The sequence below is a fragment of the Pteropus medius genome, unplaced genomic scaffold, assembly GCF_902729225.1.
Source record: "Pteropus medius unplaced genomic scaffold, Ma_sr-lr_union100, whole genome shotgun sequence".
In the NCBI taxonomy this organism is placed as follows: domain Eukaryota; kingdom Metazoa; phylum Chordata; class Mammalia; order Chiroptera; family Pteropodidae; genus Pteropus; species Pteropus medius.
The window spans coordinates 4,775,817-4,796,799 of record NW_024340848.1 but is presented as its reverse complement, the minus strand read 5'-3'; the positions used below and the strand labels follow the sequence as shown (position 1 = coordinate 4,796,799).

Below are 20,983 nucleotides of genomic sequence, written 5' to 3'. Positions count from 1 at the left end.
CCCCAGGCTTTCTCCATGCTCACCTCAGCCATCTGTCTCGGGCTCTAGTCCAGTTCTAAATATTCATTCACACTCCTCCTTCACTGTCACTTCAGCTCCAGACCCAATCTCAAAACTACTAAGTTCCAAGAAATGTCTCAGAACTTGTCTCAATGGCAGTGTAAAGCACCTCCTCACTTCACTTTGTAGGTTGCTCTCTGAGGGAATTGATTTAATTCACTAGAGGCTGTGAGGTTTAACTTACTAGTAGTTGTGGCACCATTTTCTCAGTGGAACTTATTTCTGATTCTGCCAACAAAAGAGAGCTCCATTTTCTTAAGGTACCAGTCATAATATAAGCAAAGTAGCCATTATTATTGTCACATAGAGTGGAGAAATCTATGGTATTGGACACAGACCCCCATGCCCTGCTTACACAAACTTTATTCAAGATACAGAAACTTTCATAAAAATGGAATTCTAAGAATTGGCCACATATGAATTTAAGTTTGACAGAACAGTTATGAAAAGCATATCAATGACTCTAGAATACTTTAATATTAAAGTATTCTGTATTATGTTTAAGTATAGTTTCTGACATATAATACTAGAAATAAGTATCAACTCTGTATATAAAGTTTTGCTTAGAAAAACTGAAAATACATGCATGTACAAATTGTTATATAAAGACCAATAACTAAAAAAAAATAGTCCTTCTTACCCCAAACCCTAATAGATTCAAAATGGACGTGGTCTTTACAACATTTAACATATTCGTTTCTAATTAATAGTATACTTCAATAAAATATTCTTTTGATATCTTCATGCCTCACATACCATGTATTAAAAACAGCAGTATAGACTAATTAAATATTATTATTAAAGATAAAACAGAAGTATCTCATAAACAATCATTAAGTAATTATAAGATAACATGTAAAAGAAGACAGAAAAAAACGACAAGAAATGCATATTATTCATTTATGACAAGTTTAAAGTCTTACCTGGAAGGTGAATTTGGTATATTCCATGCTCTGTGATGTGTTTTCTTTAATAATGAGTAATTCTAATGTCTAAAGCTTTTTATTTGAGATAAAGCTCATCTTGAGATTCTCATCATTTATTGAAATACTGAGGCTACGGCTCCTTGTCACAGATATAGACTGCCCGCCCATTAAAACACAGCTGCACATTGACTTTATACGAAAATCACTCAACCAAATATTTCCAAAACCCTATATTCAAAGTTATTACAACACCCAATTTTAGGTAGGGTTATCAGATATGATTAACAAATTTATCACATAAAATGGAAAGCAACCACTTATTATTTAATATCGCGTATGCCCGTGGACAAGGATCCGCACTTACCTGGATAACATGCTTCAGTTTATCAATTATCTGATTTATCACGGGGTCCGTTCCTTTGACTTTGACTTCAGGATTTCCAGACTGGGCTTTGATTCCATTTCCAACCACAGGCTGATTATAGCTAAAAAAGTGAACAGTGAAAAGTGTGTGACTTGGTAATCTTGTCAGAGTATTATCTGCCCCAACTATGTGAACAGAGTTGAGCTCAGAATTTCACTCCTTTAAGAGTATACAACAATGTATTTTTTCTGGAACAGAACCTGGAACAGCTACAGTGTTTTTCCTGGAAGAATGCTTAGCATAAAAAGATTATTCTAATAGTTTTTCTTAAAGAGCCCAATAAAAAAATTAGTTGTTTTTAACACTACTTACCAATATACTAGAAAGAGTTAATACACATATCTCATTCTGTTACCAATTCTAGCTAAATTACATATATATATATATGCATATATATACATATACATATATGTATACATATATGTATATGTATATATATGCATATATGTATATGTATATATGTATATATATATGTGTGTGTGTGTATATATATATATGTGTATATATATATGTCTGATTCCATGTTATCTTCATTTAACACAGTATATAGATAAGTCCCAATAATATTCTTTACATATTGGACTACAAAAGAATCATAAATGTATTTTAACTGCATAAGTCAAAATCAGAAATATTATAAACAATTAAAACTGGCAAAATATTTAGCAAATAAAGTACAATTTGATTTCACCACGGTTCACCTAAAGATGAACTACAGGATTCTAGTAAATCATATTGTATGTGAAAGGGTGATCTCATAAGCAGTGAAAGTCATTGCTAGTCACTACCTTCCCCAAATGACAATCATAAAATGTCTACTTAGTATTCATACAAATATTTAAATTTATTAATTGTAAAAATTATTAAGTGCTTCCTATAATATTCAAATCCTGTACTAGATAACTGGGATTATAAGGAGGTATAAGACTCAAAATTCTTGTCCTTACAATGCTGATTATCTATCTGGGAATATAATGTATCAATTAACATGTTCATTTATGCATTCATTCATTACATTTCACTATATTTAAAAAAAATATCTACTAGATTCCAGCAATATAATTATCCTTATTTCCCCAATAGTGTTGTGCAGTATAACAACAAGTGAACAGTTAAAATGCAACATTATGAATGATGGAGATGTTTACTATGCAATGGAAACAGCTAGAAGAAACTATATATGTGAAGTGCAAGGTGGGGTAGTAAACAGTGAGCATATGGGGAAGACCATTTCAGCTAAGACAACTTAGAGAAAATCTAAAGAAGTTATAGCCTGAGGTAGCCCTTGAAGTGTTAAGGTAAGAGTAGGTCTTAGATAGCATGGTCAATGAGGATTCCAGGGCAAAGGATGACATCTCAGCAGGGGAAAAGGCAAAGGCACATGACCAACACAAACAGGAAAGAATAAGTAGGCTTATATTTACAAAGAAAGAGTAAAATGAGGAAAAGTAAGAGATAGAAGGTTATGCCTTGAAGATTTTATCCTCTATGTTTAAAACTCTCCTCTGAGTAAATTTGTTTGCTTAAAGTATCATAATAAAGTGGCCTCAGAAACTTTAACAAACATTTTCACATGATTTTTAATTGATTTTCATTTCCTCTATTTGAGTATCACAACTATTCACATTCATCCTCTGAATTTTCTACAGCAATGAAAACTCTTTGAAAAGATAAAAGGAGGTTCTACTGATGAGAACACCTTACAAAAGGAGTTTCAAAGTATATTTAGTTCTTCCCAAGATTATGCACACCCAATGACCAATTTTAAAAAGTGGATCAAACAATTCCCAATTAGGTCCTTCTAATGATGATAAATGATGGAACACTGATATTGATAATATCAATTGGACATAACAAAAATGACATTAATAAGTCTTTATTTTTTAAAACATTGAATATATTCTTTATCTAGAAACAGAGAATTTAGAGTTAGGTCTTCCAGTATACATTAAGGACTTCGCAGTATATGCCAAGAACAATTAGTAGAAGAAAAATAATTATACATGTGCTATTAATATCTAATAATATTCTTTGCTTAAAAAGAATCAAATAAACTGTAAACAGCAGGCTTCTCAACTTCTCTATAGCACTGTTAAGTTTTTCTTCCAAATATTTCAAGGAGATTGAACATGGGGCTCTTGTATTAATGTACTGATTATTAATAATGATGAATAATATGAATAAATATCTATGACTCAGATATTATTTTAATTATTTTCAGAGAATTTGTCAATTCATATTCATAATAATTTGTTGTGTCCATGAAAGTGTGCCTCAGACCTCAGTGTACAGGAAGCTTAATTGACTAAAGGACATCTGCTGCTTTGCTCTGAAATCTATGTCTGCATCTGCTACCAACCAATGACTGAACACAGCAGGGATACTAAGGCACGTCCACCACTGGAACACACAGGCCTCCTCAGACGATTCTGACTCAGGATTCCTTGAGGCTCTTGCTAACCCTTCCTGAGACCGCGCATCATGCTAGAGGGCTGCAACTCAACCCTCCCTTCCTCCCTCCTTCACTCTGGGCTGCACTTTCATGACCAGCAGCTCTTCTGGCCTTACTCAGTTTCCTCCTCATTTTCCCTCGCAAGCATTTCTCTTAATAAAATCCTATTGTGTTTCAACCCCTTTTTGGCATCTGTTTCTTGAAGGACCCAGACCAATACACTATATATGTACAGTAATTATTCCCATTCTACAGATTGGGGATCTGAGATCTGAATAACTTTCCCAAGGCCACACTATCTATTAAGTATGCAGCAACAATATGAACACAGGCTCTGTGGTCTCCAAAATACAATCACTCAAATTATTATTAATGAAAACTACAGAAACCAACTAATACAAATTAAAGTTACAATTAGTTTGGTTCAAAGCATTGTTGATGTTATTAGTATTATTTTGCTGTAACTACTGCATTTTCAAGGGCTTCAATGCTTATAATATTTTTTTCAAAAATCTCCTCAACAAACTGTTATTTATTACCAGCTAATGAGTGAAATAACAGTTTCTGTCAGGGTGAAAAGAAACTAACAGACTACAAGTTTGTAATAAGGTTTTTCTGTTTCCCTAGAAATAGACATAATGCGAGTGATGGAAACTTAGACTCACCTCTTAATTTTAAGTAAACTATCACTGGTTTATATCTTGTTTTATTTATAGACCATGAAATTTTCTTTTAAGATGCAGGGATGTTGTTTGACATTAATCTGAAGAATTGCTCATTTTTTCCTTAATTATCACAATTAATAACACAGATAAAATTTGTCAGAATTACAATTGATCAAAACTCTCATTCCAAGCTAGTATAGTATAGAATAGTTCAGAATCACTATTTTTATGTATCATTTAAATAAGGAAAAATACTACAAAGTAGGACATCTAAGATACTATAAGTGAAATATAATTTGATAAAATTAGTTATAATTTTCTGTTTTTATAAGGTTAATAAGAACCATAATGCATAATGCACCAAAGTGATTTAAGTAAAAAATAGAGATGATACCAAATGTGAACACAGATGTGGAACAATTGGAACCCTCTCTGTGGATGAGAATGTAAACTGATATTAATCATTATTTGACATGTATGCTAAAACTGAACATATCTTATGACTCTAAGTACATACATATTCAACAGGTATAAGAATGCTCAGAGAAGTATTTCTCAAAATAGCCCCAAACTGGACACAACTCAAATATCCATAAACATTAGCACGGACAAATAAATTATATTTATATAATGACGTACTATATAGCAATGAGAATGAATAATTTACAACTATAATCAAAATCTTATAAGCTAAATATTGAAAGAAGATATAGAACATACTCTATGACTCCATTAATAAAAAATTTAAAAAACTAATCAATGATATTTCAAGTCACCATAAGTGCTATTCTAGGAGAGGGTATCTAAGAGGTTGAAGGAGGTTTCTGGGGTTCCAGTAATATGTTTCTTGAGTTAAGTGCTTATTACATAAGAATGTTCATTTAATGTTTTTTTAAAAAAAGATTGAACTGTACAGTTAAGATTTGGATATTTTACTGTACACATGTATTTTCAACCTAAATAAAACATTAATATGTACACCACAAGCAAATTTACATTCAACAATGTATAAACAAAAGACACACATAGGTACTTTTAATATGGGCTAATTGGCTTTGTCACACTAAATGAGTAATTTAAGATCCTAACCTGATGTAAAAATTTACTTCCTATAGACCTCAATTTGCATGCAAAGCATATGGTTTCTAAATCAAATAAAATCTTTTTCTACCAAAGACTTATTGAGTTTTTCTCATTATGAAATTTTAATAAATCATTAATCACTTTTTTCTCCTAAATGTACAATTAATGGATAAAACATTTCAAGGATACCTACAGAGGTTTCTTGACTTGAAAAATTGCTCACATTTCAATGAGAAGGAGGAAACAAAACACAAAAAAAGAGAGGCGAATTTTTTGTTAGAGAAGTAACAGACCTACCATCTATTCTTATTTCTTCCAAGCAGGTCTAGTAATGGGTGACAGCCGTTTAATAGAAGTATTTGTTCCCAAAGTACGACTCATTTTTCATTAATATGGAAAAAGGCAAGCACTGATATATTTACATTCTATAAAAATGTTTTAAAATGATGATTAACAAGACTCCAGTTCTCTTTCTGTTCAACATATGAAATATGAAAAAGAAATGCTAATAAATCTACACACAGTATGTTACCAGGAAGTCGTTTCTCCTGACTTTATCAACATTGCTTGTTTGAAATGTACGCTATATTGGCTGTTATTTTCACTTTATTTAGAATAAAATATTATTTGTTTTAGATTCACATCAAAAGCATGTTGTTTTGATATGAACTTATATAATTGCAGGTAGAAAAATATCTGGACTCTGACCTTGGAATACATTACAAACACACCGTAGTGTGTTTGGCTCTGGTAAATATCTTGTCATCTCAGGTTGAAAAGAGGTCTGAGCATTATACTGTATGTATTCATCAATGAACCTCTTCCTCAGGAACAAATTTTTTTTTCAAACCATTTCTGAGCCTCCCTACCTGGCTCTAGTAGCTAATATGAGAGTGAGTACTAGAGATTTGTGGTTTTTTTGTAAATGTCTTCGAATACTCGGGTGATACTGGATATTACCGCTAAGTGTTACTTTGTGTACTTGCAGCTTCTATATAGATAATAATTTTCCTCTATAGTGAAGGTCTTAATCTTTGAAATCTCTGAATAGAAAGGAATCATATGATTGATTTTATGTGCCAGGTTTATGAGAATAACCTTTCATGATAGGTAAGAGGCTTCCAGGGGATTTAGAGAATGAAGACATCTGTAGAATCAATTCAAAATGATTAAACCTTTTGTGATTGCACTATCTTGTTTCAACTATTAGGCGACAAATTATTTTTAAGTTAATCTCTACCATTTATTTGGCTTTATAAGTATAAATGACATCTAAATTTGATATCTATGTTTCTGAATTAAAATAATGAAGTCAAAATAAATAGAATAGAGACCTTAATTTGTACTTTATTATTTTTTATACATCACTAATTTTCTGCTGAGGATATAATATTTTGTGATATCTTATAGGTAACACTCATTAACATCATTTTAATAAGGTAATGTCATGCTTTATATAGCAACCGACAAGGAATGTTTAGCATATCATATAATAAATCAAAGAAGATCATATTTAGAAAGAGAAAACAAGAACTCAGTAAAGAATAGATAGTAATCTATCTTCACCATAACTCCTTAATTGGCAAGGCATTTATTTGTGCTTGTCAGTTTAGCCAGGTGAATCACTAGTAAGCTATTTCATGACATTTTATAAGATAAGCAGTATGTGAACCTGAAAGAATATTTCCACATGAAAAAAAAATAGTGCAAAGTCAGTAGTACTTAAGAAATTGTCATTTCAAGTGTTGACTACCTAATAAAAAATGTATCAAAAGTAAGATTTCCTCTATGTAAAAAATAGTACTTCCCTTAGCCTTCTCCTAACCCCCTCCTCAATCTTACCAAGAAAGGATAGCTACCTTAATTACAGCAAAAGTTCTGTCTATGCAGTTTTAAATTTTTGAATTAAAAATTCAAAGCAAGTGGTAATAAACATTTAGCTTATTTTATAATGACTTTCATTTGATTCAAACTGCCAAATTTTAAACAATCACTTCTAACTATAACCAATTGCACATACTGTTAGATGAGTTTTGAACTGTTATACCACCTCCCATTTTCCAAAGTACATATTTCAAAATTAAACTCTCCTTGGTAAGATACAGGCTATCTTCCATGAATTTATGATTGACAATCACTACTTTGCACTGATTTTCTGTCTCAATTCACTATTTGGTTTTGATATACAAAAGAAAAATGTTATTTAAGGCAGTGGTTCCCAATCTTTTGGCACCAGGGACCGGTGCTCCTATGAGGATCTAACGCCTGATGATCAGAAGTGGAGCTGAGGCAGTGATGCTAGCACTGGGGAGTGGTTGCAAATACAGATAAAGCTTCTCACTTAGCCTGCCACTCATCTCCTGCTGCATGGCCTGTTTCCTAACAGGCCACAAACCAGTGGTTAGGGGCCCCTGATTTAGGGATAACTATTATCTGAGTATGAATAAATTAAATACCATTTTAGCCAAAACTCTGAATCAAAATGATTTAAGGTATAAATTTCATTTAACTAATCTTTTATTACAGATGTTATTAAATCCTAAAAGTGCCTAAAATCTTATACAGATATTTTGCAATTTTGTCAAATGTAATTAACACCAACATTAAGTAAATTTCAGACATAAAACTACCAATTGCATCATAAATACTTTAAAATTAATTCTAAGATTTCCAACATATCTCCAAATGAAACACCCAGGTACTTGCCACCAATCTGTAACATAACAAAATCAGAGAGAAAGAACCTCTGAATTTCAGAGTATGCTAGATTCCTAGGGCCACCATATTCAACTCACTACACAGAGTATTGTAAAGAAATTGGAAACTGCCTGATGAAAACAAATTTTCACTTGAACTTCAATTAATCAATAGATATTACATATAAACTTCTATCTTTGAAATTATATTGTATTTTCCTCTATGAAAACTTTATTTACTGTAAAATAGCATTTATATTTCACAAACACACGTCTTATATTATAAATTGTGTTTTTTCCATTTATTTGTCTATTATGATTCAGTTGACCTTAAGGAAAATATTTTAATCGGCTTTGGAAATTTTCAGTACACAGTATCTAGCATTTCCTATATTTTCAATGACTTCTATCTTACTAACAAAAATAAACAATGCTATTGATAATTTCCTACATTCTAAATGCATACAAACAGGAATTACACCTTAAAAAATGTATTCTCCTCTAAAGCAGTAACCCAACTGCCTGCTCTGAATGTAAAAGTTTTCTGAAAGTTTAAAGGGCTAGTTTATAATGAAGGTGTTGACGGCTGATGCTTTGGGGACTCATACAGGCTCACAGAATAAATTTTAATTACACTTAATGTTAACGTGGTAGCAAGATTGTGACAATATTCAAATATGACTAATTTCGTTAAATTAGCAACACTCATTAAGCTCAGTTTAGTTGTTCCAATTTATATAAATGCTTCAAAAAATTAAACTCTTCTATTTTCTATTTCTTATTTTTTGGAGATTGTTTAAAGCAATCAGTTCTCTTGTTTTATTACCATAAGACCGTGAGGGCCCTTAGCAGGTTGCTGAATCTAGCACTCCACTTTCAAGAAGAAATACACCTATACCAGGAATATAGTACTTGGCATTCATCTCTTGGCCTATAGCCTAATAGATTTTTTGTCTGTCTTTGGTGACAGTAACATAAATTTAGAGCTGGAAAGAACCTTAGAGGTCATCTAGTCCAATCTAAGCATCTTTTAAAACAAATGAAGAAGTATGTTTATTTCATCATTCTGTACTTCTGCACTGTATATTTCCAGAAAAGCCTTTGAGACAGCTTATAATAAAAGACACAGACATCATAAAACAAGGGCAAAATGACAGAATAATGAAAGAAAGAAGGTGACAATTATATAAGGAGACCTGGGAAGGAGACACTACACTTCAGCCCAAAACTTAGCCCTATATCTCTTGTTGGTGCAGGCTAAAAAGAAAACCAGAATTCAGAAAGATCTTGTCAGTTAATGAAAGTAGTATCTGCATATGTCAGCACCCATTTTTGGTATTTCTAAGCTCTCAAGGAGAATGCACGAGTCTTTAAGTAAGAGACGATGGATAATACTACAAAAATAATCGTCAATGAGAATTTCGAAGCTTTCAAATATGTACACAGTACCCTTTCTTCTATGAATCTTTGTTAGAAGCTTCCTGCATAGTGTTTAAAGTTAGAGTTCTGAGTAGGCATTCCCACTGGGACATGGTTATCTGACTTGGTAAAAAATGTAGCCCTCAAAGAATTTAGAAGAGAAGGTGGTTAATCTTTCCCTAAATTTATTTTTGTTTTTCAATTGGTACCACTTACAGAGAATATTCTCTCTGAGTAATATAGCAAAGCACGTAGACAGAGAATCTCAAGGTCCAAGTGACTTAAAGTAAGTCACTAAGTGGAGGTCTGGTCTAAAGAACCCTGCGGCAGATAGAAACACAGGGGAGTGATTTACTAACAAATAAACACCAATGAGAGGGGAAAGGGCAGTCATATGGTAAGCTGTATTTTAACTAATAGTTAATTAAATGTTTTCTAATAGATTTAATCATCCTATATTAAATGTAATCATTTTTTTCTTCCCTCATTTTTAAAAATTTAAACCTTAGTATTTTTTTTTAATAAAAGAAATTATTTGACAGATAATTTTTAAAATTTAAATCAGGCTCATTATCAGTGCTCTATGAATTGGATGGTCTTGGTATGTAGTGCATGTATTTTCAGATTGGGGGTGAGGCCCTATCACGAGTGTCAAAAGCTCTGCATTTTGTAGCTTTGATTATGAACACTTGTCCATCTGCTCTCACTTTAAATATGAGCAAACAAAGTAGTTAGGATATTAATGAAAGCCAGGCATAGTAATATAAAGAACTAAATGGATAAAATTTATGTGTATATACACATTTAATAGCAAAAAAGGTGAAATCTCTAGGCCTATGAAAAAGATTTGTAGTTTTAAATGATTTGTAAATATGTTTCTTAACAAAAATAACTGTAGTAATTAGTATTTAGAAACCAATTAAAAATTGAGCATAACATATTGGTTTTAATATCCAGTTTCAATCTTATCTCCAATTACAACTTAAGGTTCTGTAAAACAATTCTATTCTGTTGTCTATTGAATCTCAAAATAAAAATTGATAGGTTTCAAATCATAGTTATTCTGAAGAGAAAGGAGGAGGTTGAGAAATAACTAAGCTTTCTGCCCATGCCTCATCTTAACTAGACCACAGCCAAATTCCTACTACCAAACAGTTCTGAGAAAACAATTCACTTGTGTAATAGAATTTAATTTGTTTCCACTTCATATATGAAAAAATTGCTTCTCCAGCTATATCTTGGCAAACCCAGTAATGTTATACAGAAAACAGCTGGACTTAGTTCCACAGAAAAAACTATATGTGCCTAGGGACTTTTAGATTCCTAATAGGTGTGATTACCCTAGAAACACACTTGGCTGACTCAATATATGAAAAATATGCATACACAGAATGCAGGATATTTCTGATAGCCTCCACAGTCCAAATGGAATAGGTGTTTCTGGTCCAGTCAATCTAGAAATTCTATGCCTGTAAGCAAATTCAGCCAATCTCTCTCCTTCAGTCTCTGTTTTCCCTCTATTTATCCTCTTTCAGCCCTTAAATGATTTCTGCCAGGTCCCTCAGGGTTTATATGCTCTATCCTCTCATGCTTAAAAGTCTAGACCTTTTCCTCAATTGGCTACCCTAAACATTAAGAGTTTTGCAGCTGTGATTAAATTAAGGATTTTGCACTTACCTTAGTTATCTAGGTGGGCACTTAATGCAATCACCTATATTCCTTTAAGTTGCAAACAGAGGGAGATTTCTTTTTCACAGAAGGGAGAAGGCGATGGGACCACAGGCTCAAGAATGCCAGAAGCTAGAAGAGGCAAGAAATAGAGTCTCCCTCAGAGCCAGTAAAGGGAGCTCAGCCTTACTGACAATTTGATTTTGGCCCAGTGAGACTGATTCAAGAGTTGTGATCTCCAGAACTATTAGAGAACACATTACTGTGGTTTTAAGTTTTTCAGTGGTATTTGTTACAACAGTCATATGAAACTAATATAACCGCCAACCAGGGTATCCTTTCTACATTATTTGCCCTTTTTCCAACTATTGCTTGATAGCACTTTGTTTTCTGGGATGCATGTGTCATTATTGTAATTGTCATTAATTGTACAATAATTTGTTTAATGCCTTTAGCTCTCTTCTAGACTGTAAATTCTTGAGGTCAAGTAGTGTGTCTGTTTCAATCATGGTCTAGTTCCAGGACTAAGCAAAATGTTTGGAATATGAGAGCTCAATACATAGTTATATGAGCGAATGTATGACTGATAGAAAAACAAACTAAAAAACAATTTTCAGGCAATCATTTATCTTTTTCCTGAACTGGTACTTTTTTTTTTTTAATTAATGAACTTTATTGGGGTTAAAACTATAGCAAACAAGGTTATGAGTCATTCCTAAACATTCCTGAATTTGATAAATTCCATGAATGTGCAATTTTATGTTAATGATGATTTGGTCTAATTTGAAATAGCTTCCGGTAGTCTATACTGGAGTTCCATCCAAGTTCCCATTAGAAATAAAAGAAATTAGTAAACCAAACAACAATAACAAAAAAACATAAACTTCATAAACTTAACACTGACTACCTAAATTGACAATATGTAGACTAACTATAAGAACAATTTAGACCATCCGATCCATACTTTATTTCATGAGAGAGAATAATTTCTAATGTACAAAAATCATATAAGACAGCAGTTGGCTCTCTCTAGCCCTGAGTCACACTTTTAGTGCCCCAGAGTATGAGCACCCGTTCCTCTACGGTCCCAGTCCTGTTCATCAAGGGACTAGAGACTGGCCATTCCCATGTAACCGATATAATGTAGACTCTTTATGAGACTGAAGCTACCATCAAAGGACGAGATGCATCAAAGGCTTCCCACCTCCTCAAGGAAAGCCTTGTTGCGGGGGAGTCAGGAGATCAGCCTGGTGCTGGAAGGGATTTATATCCTGAGAGACTCAGGTCATAATCACATAGGCTTCCCAGTGTTCTTCTCGCCCTCTGCTGCTTCTCTCTGATGCACCAACTCAGCCTTTTTTTCTTTTTACTCCCTTCCCTTCCACATGTTACAAATCTCTATTCAGTGCCACAGGATATTAGCAAAGTTTAGGAACAGTAGAGAGAGATTATAAAGGAAAACAGGAAATTACTGATAAACAAGTGACTTGTTCTATACCAATAGGCTATTTAAAATTAATTTCCAAATAAAATTCTGCCTTTCTTTAGAATTCCCACCCAGTAAGCAGTAACATGCATAATTTGCAAACAGTTTTCACTGTTGCCACCACCTGTCCCCCACTATCCATGTACTCTGAATATTATGTGTCTTGTACCTTGAACCAGACAATATACAATAGATATCCACCTTAGACTGGTTGAGTTATTCCAATAAATGCTGGCTACTGAGAGAAGCTGTGCTTATCAACCTATTCCAGTTTAGATCAAAAGGAAGTCAGTCAACATCTCAAAGGTAAACAAAGAAACTAATGAAAAAGTAGTCATTTATTTTTGACTAAAGCAACACTGACCGGGTAAACAGCACTACCTTCTAGAAAAAGAGAGTAGGAAAAATATAACAGCATACACACACACAGACACACACAGACAGACACACACACACACACACACACACACACGTCATTCTGTAGAAAAAGGAAAAGCAATGTCATGTTGAAGACTCAGGGGAAGAGAATATCTCTAAAAAAAGGTTTGACTGTTGAACAAGAAAAAATATTTAGAAAATTGCTTTAAGTGACTTAAACTATAAAGAGTATGTAGAAAGACAGGTCATTTATGAAACAAGAGATGAAAGTCATAATGACAAAATGGGCAAAAAATGGTAAAGTGGGAGATGGCTGAGATTAGGAGATTTATGTGAAAAGCAAAATGTAGTAATAGTAGAATTTCTACCACCATGGAATCCATGAATAAGAAAATTGATACACTGAAAAACTCAAGCAATACCTGAATCAGAGCCAAGGGGGAAAAGAGAAAGTGATAAAATAATGACAGAGACGATGGTAGGTGGGAAGGTCAAGACTGAAGTTTCAACTCAATAATAATTTGTGTACCTGAGAAAGAAATAAGAGCAACTCTATCTGAAACAATAATTAAATATGTAACTAAAATATGAAGAATAAAAAGACTAAATATATTCCCATGGTAGTTGTGGGGGTGCGGGGGGGAGTTACCTATATTTAGACAGAAATTAGCCAAACTCCAAACTTTCAAAAATAAAGAAAATGTCCTACTTATGTATAGACTGAAAAAGAAGTTCCCTAAAAATATATTATTTCAGGCTTGCTTTGGACTTATTTTGTGTTAACACAGTAGAAGACATGGAGCTTTTAAGAGAATAAGAATATGACCAAAAATATTATACCTATCAGTTTGTCTTCATCAAGATTGAATGGAAAGAAATGACATCTGTATACATCCTACTGATTTGTCCTTTCAATATAATTTACTCAAAATCATATAGGTCCATATTGGAGAAAAATAATCAAAATTAAAGCTTCAAGAGTTAGGAAGTTATGAATCTAAACTCCTAAAATGAGACAATTGATTCAATTAATTTCAATTAATTATAAAGTTCATTTTATATATTTTATAATTGTTTGCCACAATAATGTTGTAAAAGTATAACAAAAGAATGAAATCAATATTTAATAAATTCAAATATATTTCATATGCCAAGTTATAATACTAGATTTTGAGAATCGTTATGGGAAAAGTGAAGGAAAAGTATTCTACATGCCTCATCTAATACTGAGTGAACTCGAAAAATAGCTTTAAAAATTAATGTAGGATTTACTTAAAGGGTCCACATTCAGACCACAGGAGATCACTTCTAACATGACCACTCTAGTCTAAACCACACCTATTTTCCTCATCTGATTAATACAAAAACCTCCTAACTGGTTTCCCAGCTTCTATTATTGATCTCTTTCAGTTATTTTTCCTTTTTGACATTAACATTAATTTAATTAGTTTCAGATGAACAGCATAGTGGTTAGAAAATTATATAACTTATAAAGTGAACTCTCCAATAAATCTAGTACCCACTTGGCACCATACATAGTTACTACAATATTATTGACTATATTCTCTATGCTGCACTTCACATACTTGTGACTATTTTGTAACTACCAATTTGTACTTCTTAATCCCTTCACTTTTTTTACCTAGATTCTCAACCTAACCTCTCATCTGGCAACTATTAGTTTATTCTCTGTATCTATGAATCTGTTTGTTTTGTTTGTTCATTTCTTTTGTGCTTTAGATTCCACATATGAGTGAAATCATATGATATTTATCTTTTAAGAATGCAGAGAAAAAGGAATCCTTGTGCACTTTTGCTGGGACTGCAAATTAGTGAAGCTACTATGGAAAACAGTATGGAGGTTCCTCAAAATTAAAAAAAAAAAAAACCTAATCTTTATGACTTGTGCTAATTTCCACTTCTGAGTATTTTTTCAAAGATATCCAAAACATTAATTCAAAAAGATATATGCACCTCTGTGTTCACTGCAGCATTATTTATAATAGCCAAGGTATGGAAGCAACCTAAGTGCCCATCAATAGATGACTGGATGAAGATGTGGTAAATATATACAATAGAATATTACTCAGTCATAAAAAATGAAATCTTACCTTTTGTGACAACATAGATAGACCTAGAGGGTATTATGGTAAGAGAAATAAGTCAGACAGAAAAAACAAATACCCTGCAGCTATTCTTTTTACTTTTTTTTTTTTTGAGAATTTTTATAAGAACTTATTTGAGCCAAACTGATGACATATGCTGGGAAACAAGATCTCAAATGTTCCCCTCCCCTTCAGCTATTCTTAACACAAGGGCCAAAGAAATCTTATTAAAAATAATCCAGATCCTGTCACTTCTCTGCTTAAAATCTTTCTCTGGCTCTCATTTCAATTAAAAGAAAAGCTAACTTCCTTAAAATGGTCTACAAGACTCTCTCTCCATTTTCTGCCTTTTCTCTGTTTCACTGGCACCATATATTGGTACTCTTCTCTTCCCTCACTGGGTTACAGCAACACAGGCTTTCATGATGCTATTCTAGGAATGAGTGTCCACATGCTTCTGATTCAGGGTTTTTGCACAGGCTGTGTTCTCTCTCTGCAATGCTCTTTTGTCAGCAGAACATGGCTCCTCCTCATTTCCTTCAAGTTTTTCCTTAAATGCCCTCTATCTCTTATGTAATTGTCATGTGAGACAGCTTTAAACATGGTATCAAAATAGGTTGATATTCTTTTCATCAAGACATCAGTCTGTGTTCCTTTCCCTTGATTCTGGGCATCCTTGTGACCGCTACAACCATTTCCTCCCTATTCTCCTTTCTTGATTTATTTTCTTAATAGAATGTAACATTTTTAACAAACCAAGTAATTAGCTTCTTTAACCTCTATTACAGGAGGGATTTTTATGTTTTATTCACTGATATATTAAAACCTACTCATAATATTTGTTGAATGTTGAATGAGTAATATTAAATAGTAATAAAGGTTACATACATATGTCTTTAACATTATAAAATAAAGTAAAAAACATTCTATGAAAACAAACACAAAGCATAAAGAAATTCACAGAAGTCAAACTAAAAAAACAGGTATGACAAACAGAGATAAATTATACCACTTACTATTGAAAATAAAAAATTCTTAGACTAAATTTACAAAAATACGTCATTAAGTAAAACTCTATTTACAGGAAACGCACAAATTGTTCCTGAAAGTTTAACAACATAAAAATGTATGTAGATTAATAAGGAAAACAAAAATCAAAAGACTTTGAGTAGCAATATTGATTTCTGATAAAGTACAATTTAAGGAGAAAGATTTCCAATGGAAAAAAATAAAAATATTTAATGGTATAAGGCAAAATAGTCAATGAATGTAGAGCAGCAGCAATTATTTAATGAGTTAAATATCATAAACATTTATTTAAAAATGCTTTTATGGTACATTAATACATAATTAAAGATAAAATTATAATTGGAAGACATTTAATTGTGATAAAATTAGTATGCCTCACAGTTATGACTGATTAAATTAAAAAAATAATTATATAGGTTATATTACTTATCCAATACTCAATAAAACTAGAAATTAAGGGAAAGTTAGAACAGGACACCACCACCACCACAACTCTATTCTAATATTTAAAAATATACTTCTTTAAATTATTCCTAACAAAAAGAAACCAAACCAATTATTAGAAAGATAATCACAAATTCAACTCAAAATACATAGCTATAACTGTTCTCATGTGTATTAAAATTTATAATTATTTACAAATAATAATTACTTATGTTATAATTATTAAAATTTATAATAATTTAGAAATTGCACAACAAAACAAATATAAGTAAATATGACATACTAAATGAAATATTAATTCAAAAAGCAAAGAATTATAAATAAAAGAAATCATTCATAACTGATAAACATATATGAGTTCATTCTTTAACAACCCATAAGATAGAAAAGTATGACAAAGGTATTAAAAGTAAAAACTGAGAAAATATAAAATTTGAAGTGAAAAAACAAATATAGAAAATGCAGAAATTGTTTTAAATACAGAGACTACTACTATAGAAAATGAATTACATGTATCATTAAAATGAACATGTACTGGGTAAGAGAATTGTAAATTAACTTTGAAAATGGTAAATAAGCTAAACGTATCCATTTTTTTGCAAGAAAGAAAACATTATTCAAAACAAAATCTCTATTAATGGATCTGTAAAAGACAGTTTTATTACTATCTTTTATTTTTTAATCTGGTAAAATAGAGACCAACCTATAAAATAAGAATAAAAACATAGAAAAAAAGTGGCTTCCTTTCCAGTTAATTTTACAAAGCAAATACGACTCTGTTACTAACTCTTGAAAAAGTTAAAATGAAAAGAATAAAATATTTAAATATCTGTCATGAACATAGTTGAAATATTCTTAACTGAAGAAAAGCAAACTGAATTCTATATTATCAAGAAATCATCTACCTCAATAATTTAATATTCAAATTCAAGTACACAAAGATGCTTTAATGAAAAGAAATACATATTAATATAATGCAACCTAACAATAAACCTCTTTGCTTACTTTATCATTGCATATTCACTTAATAAGTTTAATATATAGCTAAAAACATTTAATAACATAGTTATAGAATATTTCCTTGCCATGATTAAAATAACTATCTTAAACCAACAGTCACTTTTATTATTATTTTGGTCTAGCCAAAGCCATAAGATAGAAAAACAAATAAGTATTTATATCAGAAAAGAGAGAATAAACTCATTAATAGTTTTAATAACTAATCATCTAATTATGATAATAAGTTCTGTGTGATCACATGTGTTATATGAAAAACACCAAGGGAATTTATACAACTCTAACCAAAAAAAAAATAAACTTCTATCTCTATTGAGACAATATAATTGTATAGAAAAATGAGACTGTTCATCACAAAAATTGAATCTAATCATCACAAAGACTGAATTGGAGTCCTTTTTTCACCTCTAACTCATTGTGTGAATTTGGTTATTCTTGAACTCCTCTTGAGCTTCAGTTACCTTATGTCTAAAATACCAGTAATATATCCTAATTTTTAGAATGGCCATGAGTACTGAGTGAAAACATACATATATATTGCCAATAATAAGGCATTTTAATACATACTAGTTACTCTTATTTTGTTCTGAAGAAGGAATACAGAAGTATTCATTTTCACATGCTTCATTTTTTTCAATCACAGATATACAGGAGATATACAGAAGCAAAGGAAAAATATTGAAAACAATATTTTTGAAATAAGAAGGTTAGTTACTCCTTATAAGGACATTAACTAAAGACAGCTCATATTATTACATAAACTGATTCAAAATACTCCAAAATTCTGAGTATATCAGTTTCTTGGTTTTGATAATGTACTGCAGTTACATAAAATATCATCACTGGGGAAACGAGGTAACGAATGCATAGGGTCTCTCTACATTTTGTTTGCAACTTTTTGATCCTCTATAATTATTTCAAAATAAAAAATAATAATTCAAACTGAAATTCTAGAGAACATGATTCAAGAAGAGAAAGAAAAAAGTTGCAAGACAAATTAAAGGGAAAGTCTTAGAAGTAGTAAATTTAATCTTTCAAACTGGAAAAATGAGGGAAAAAGATAAGAAATCTTAACTGAGGAAAAACAGTTTTTAAACATGATTAAATGAAATACAAATTTATAACTGAAAAATTCCTATTAAATTAAACATCAGAAACACCTGCATCTGAATTTTTCCCAAATCTGTTATTTTAAAGAGATACCTTCTTTAAAAAATAAGATATTCTCTTTAATATACCCATTTAGTGGTTCTATGAAGTATTAATTACCATTAAAAAGTACATTATTGTGTTCTAAGGGTAGCTCAAAAAAAATAGTTACTATTCTTGGACACGAAACCAACGGAAGATGTGAAATTGTCAAGGCTAAATAGAATAAAATAAGAGAGCAAAGATTCTAAACGGAGACTGAATACTTCTATTTTATGCAGACAAAAGGGCACCTAGATAAAGGACACATATGATCCAATACTCGGGAGACCAAACCTTAGACACAAGTTTGACATTTACTATTTCCTTTAAAACAACACTGTAAGTCTCTTGGAACCCACCACAACACCCTTGGAGACTTGAGATTACCTGATAATTTCAGAACTGATGTTTGACATAACACTGACATGCTGAATATTTTCCTTTAGCCACAGGAGATCTCCAGCTCCAGATTTAAGTCAAAGGAGCATACACTCAATTCATTCTTTGTTATTGAGTGGTTTGTTTTTGCTAGATAATTTATGGAAAATTAGCACAAAATGACAGCTAGATATGGTGTAGGAATACCAAGCAGATGAGAAACTTGAATATTATTACCAACACAGGATAAGAAGGGCAGTCAGCAAATAAAGGTCAAATGAAAGAATCAACTCAAGTTTCTATGTAATGTTAACTCCGAAATGCAGTTTCAGCAAAAGTCTGAGCAAAGACAGTTTGGTTGCATTTTTTTCTTGCCTAAAGCTATACTTTGAAATTTTCCATGTCTGAAGATGTATATCATTAGCAAAATTCTAAAGAATGTTTGTTACTTTTAATTCAATAATTTAAATTTTATCATGGCAAATAAATCAACAGAAAAGTAGTCAAAATACAAGGAATAAAATTTTTCATAGCATTATTTTGGTGAGCAAAATTAAAAATAATAGGCATATACATAAGTGAGTTATAGCAGATTCATTCTAGGGAATCATATAAAAAATTAAAAATTATTTATTAGAAAACAGACATGGGGAAATTCTGGCTACACTATTTTAAGATGATAAAAGCAATATGAAAATTGTTTATATAATGTTACCTTGGCTATATGAAAATTATGTGTATGCTTAGAAAACTTAATAACATGTTTCTAAGAAAACAATAATCGTAAAATCTATTGTCCACACTAGGTATTCCTGAAAGTGAAAGAGAGCCTATAAATAAATACTTTAGGACACAAGGCCAATATTGGGAACCTCCTAGAGACACAGGACATGAGTCACCCTACTTATGTTGTCTTCACTATGCTACAGCCAAGTCTTCAATCCAGGTAAGAACACAGGAGTATAGATAACATCATTACTCACACTTTAGACATGAGAAATTGAGGCACAGAGACATTCAAAAACTTGCCACAACGGGGTGAGTTTGAATTAAGTCCAGACAGTCTGACTTAACGAGTCGATACTCTTTTAACTTCTATGCAAAATCCTTCCTAGAAATGTTGGAAGGAGATACCAAAATACTGAGTGGAGACTGGATTTGATTAACTTTTTATATCTTTTTAAATGATTCAAAATTTTCTAGATTGTCTACACTAGTTGCATATCATTTTAGATATGAAAAATATTTTAAATAAATCAGTGATTTGTTGATATAAAAGAAAAATACTGTATCTATGTATTCCCCTTTTGGTGTAAAATAAACTATATAAGTGTACATTAAACAATATCTTTAAACCATTTTTCGGTTTTTAAATTATTTTCTGATTTTATAAATACAATAATTACTGAATTTCCATTTTTGTCCCTCTTTATAATCATTGAATTCTATGGAATTAATAAGAATATCAAGATGGGAAAATTCTCTCTCTCTCTCTCTCTCTCTTTCTCTATCTCTCTCTCTCTCTTTCTCTCTCTCTCTCACATGCACACACACACACACAC

General features: G+C 31.5%; 1 protein-coding gene across 1 annotated transcript in view; it reads right to left on the bottom strand.

Annotated features, from left to right (window-relative positions):
• Positions 1–20,983, bottom strand: part of GPC5 (glypican 5) — a 1,124,843-nt gene that overhangs the window by 752,634 nt on the left and 351,226 nt on the right. Inside the window, exon 6 of the mRNA XM_039837667.1 lies at positions 1,351–1,471. Within this exon, the coding sequence (XP_039693601.1) occupies positions 1,351–1,471 (121 nt within the window). The remainder of the gene's footprint in view (positions 1–1,350; positions 1,472–20,983) is intronic.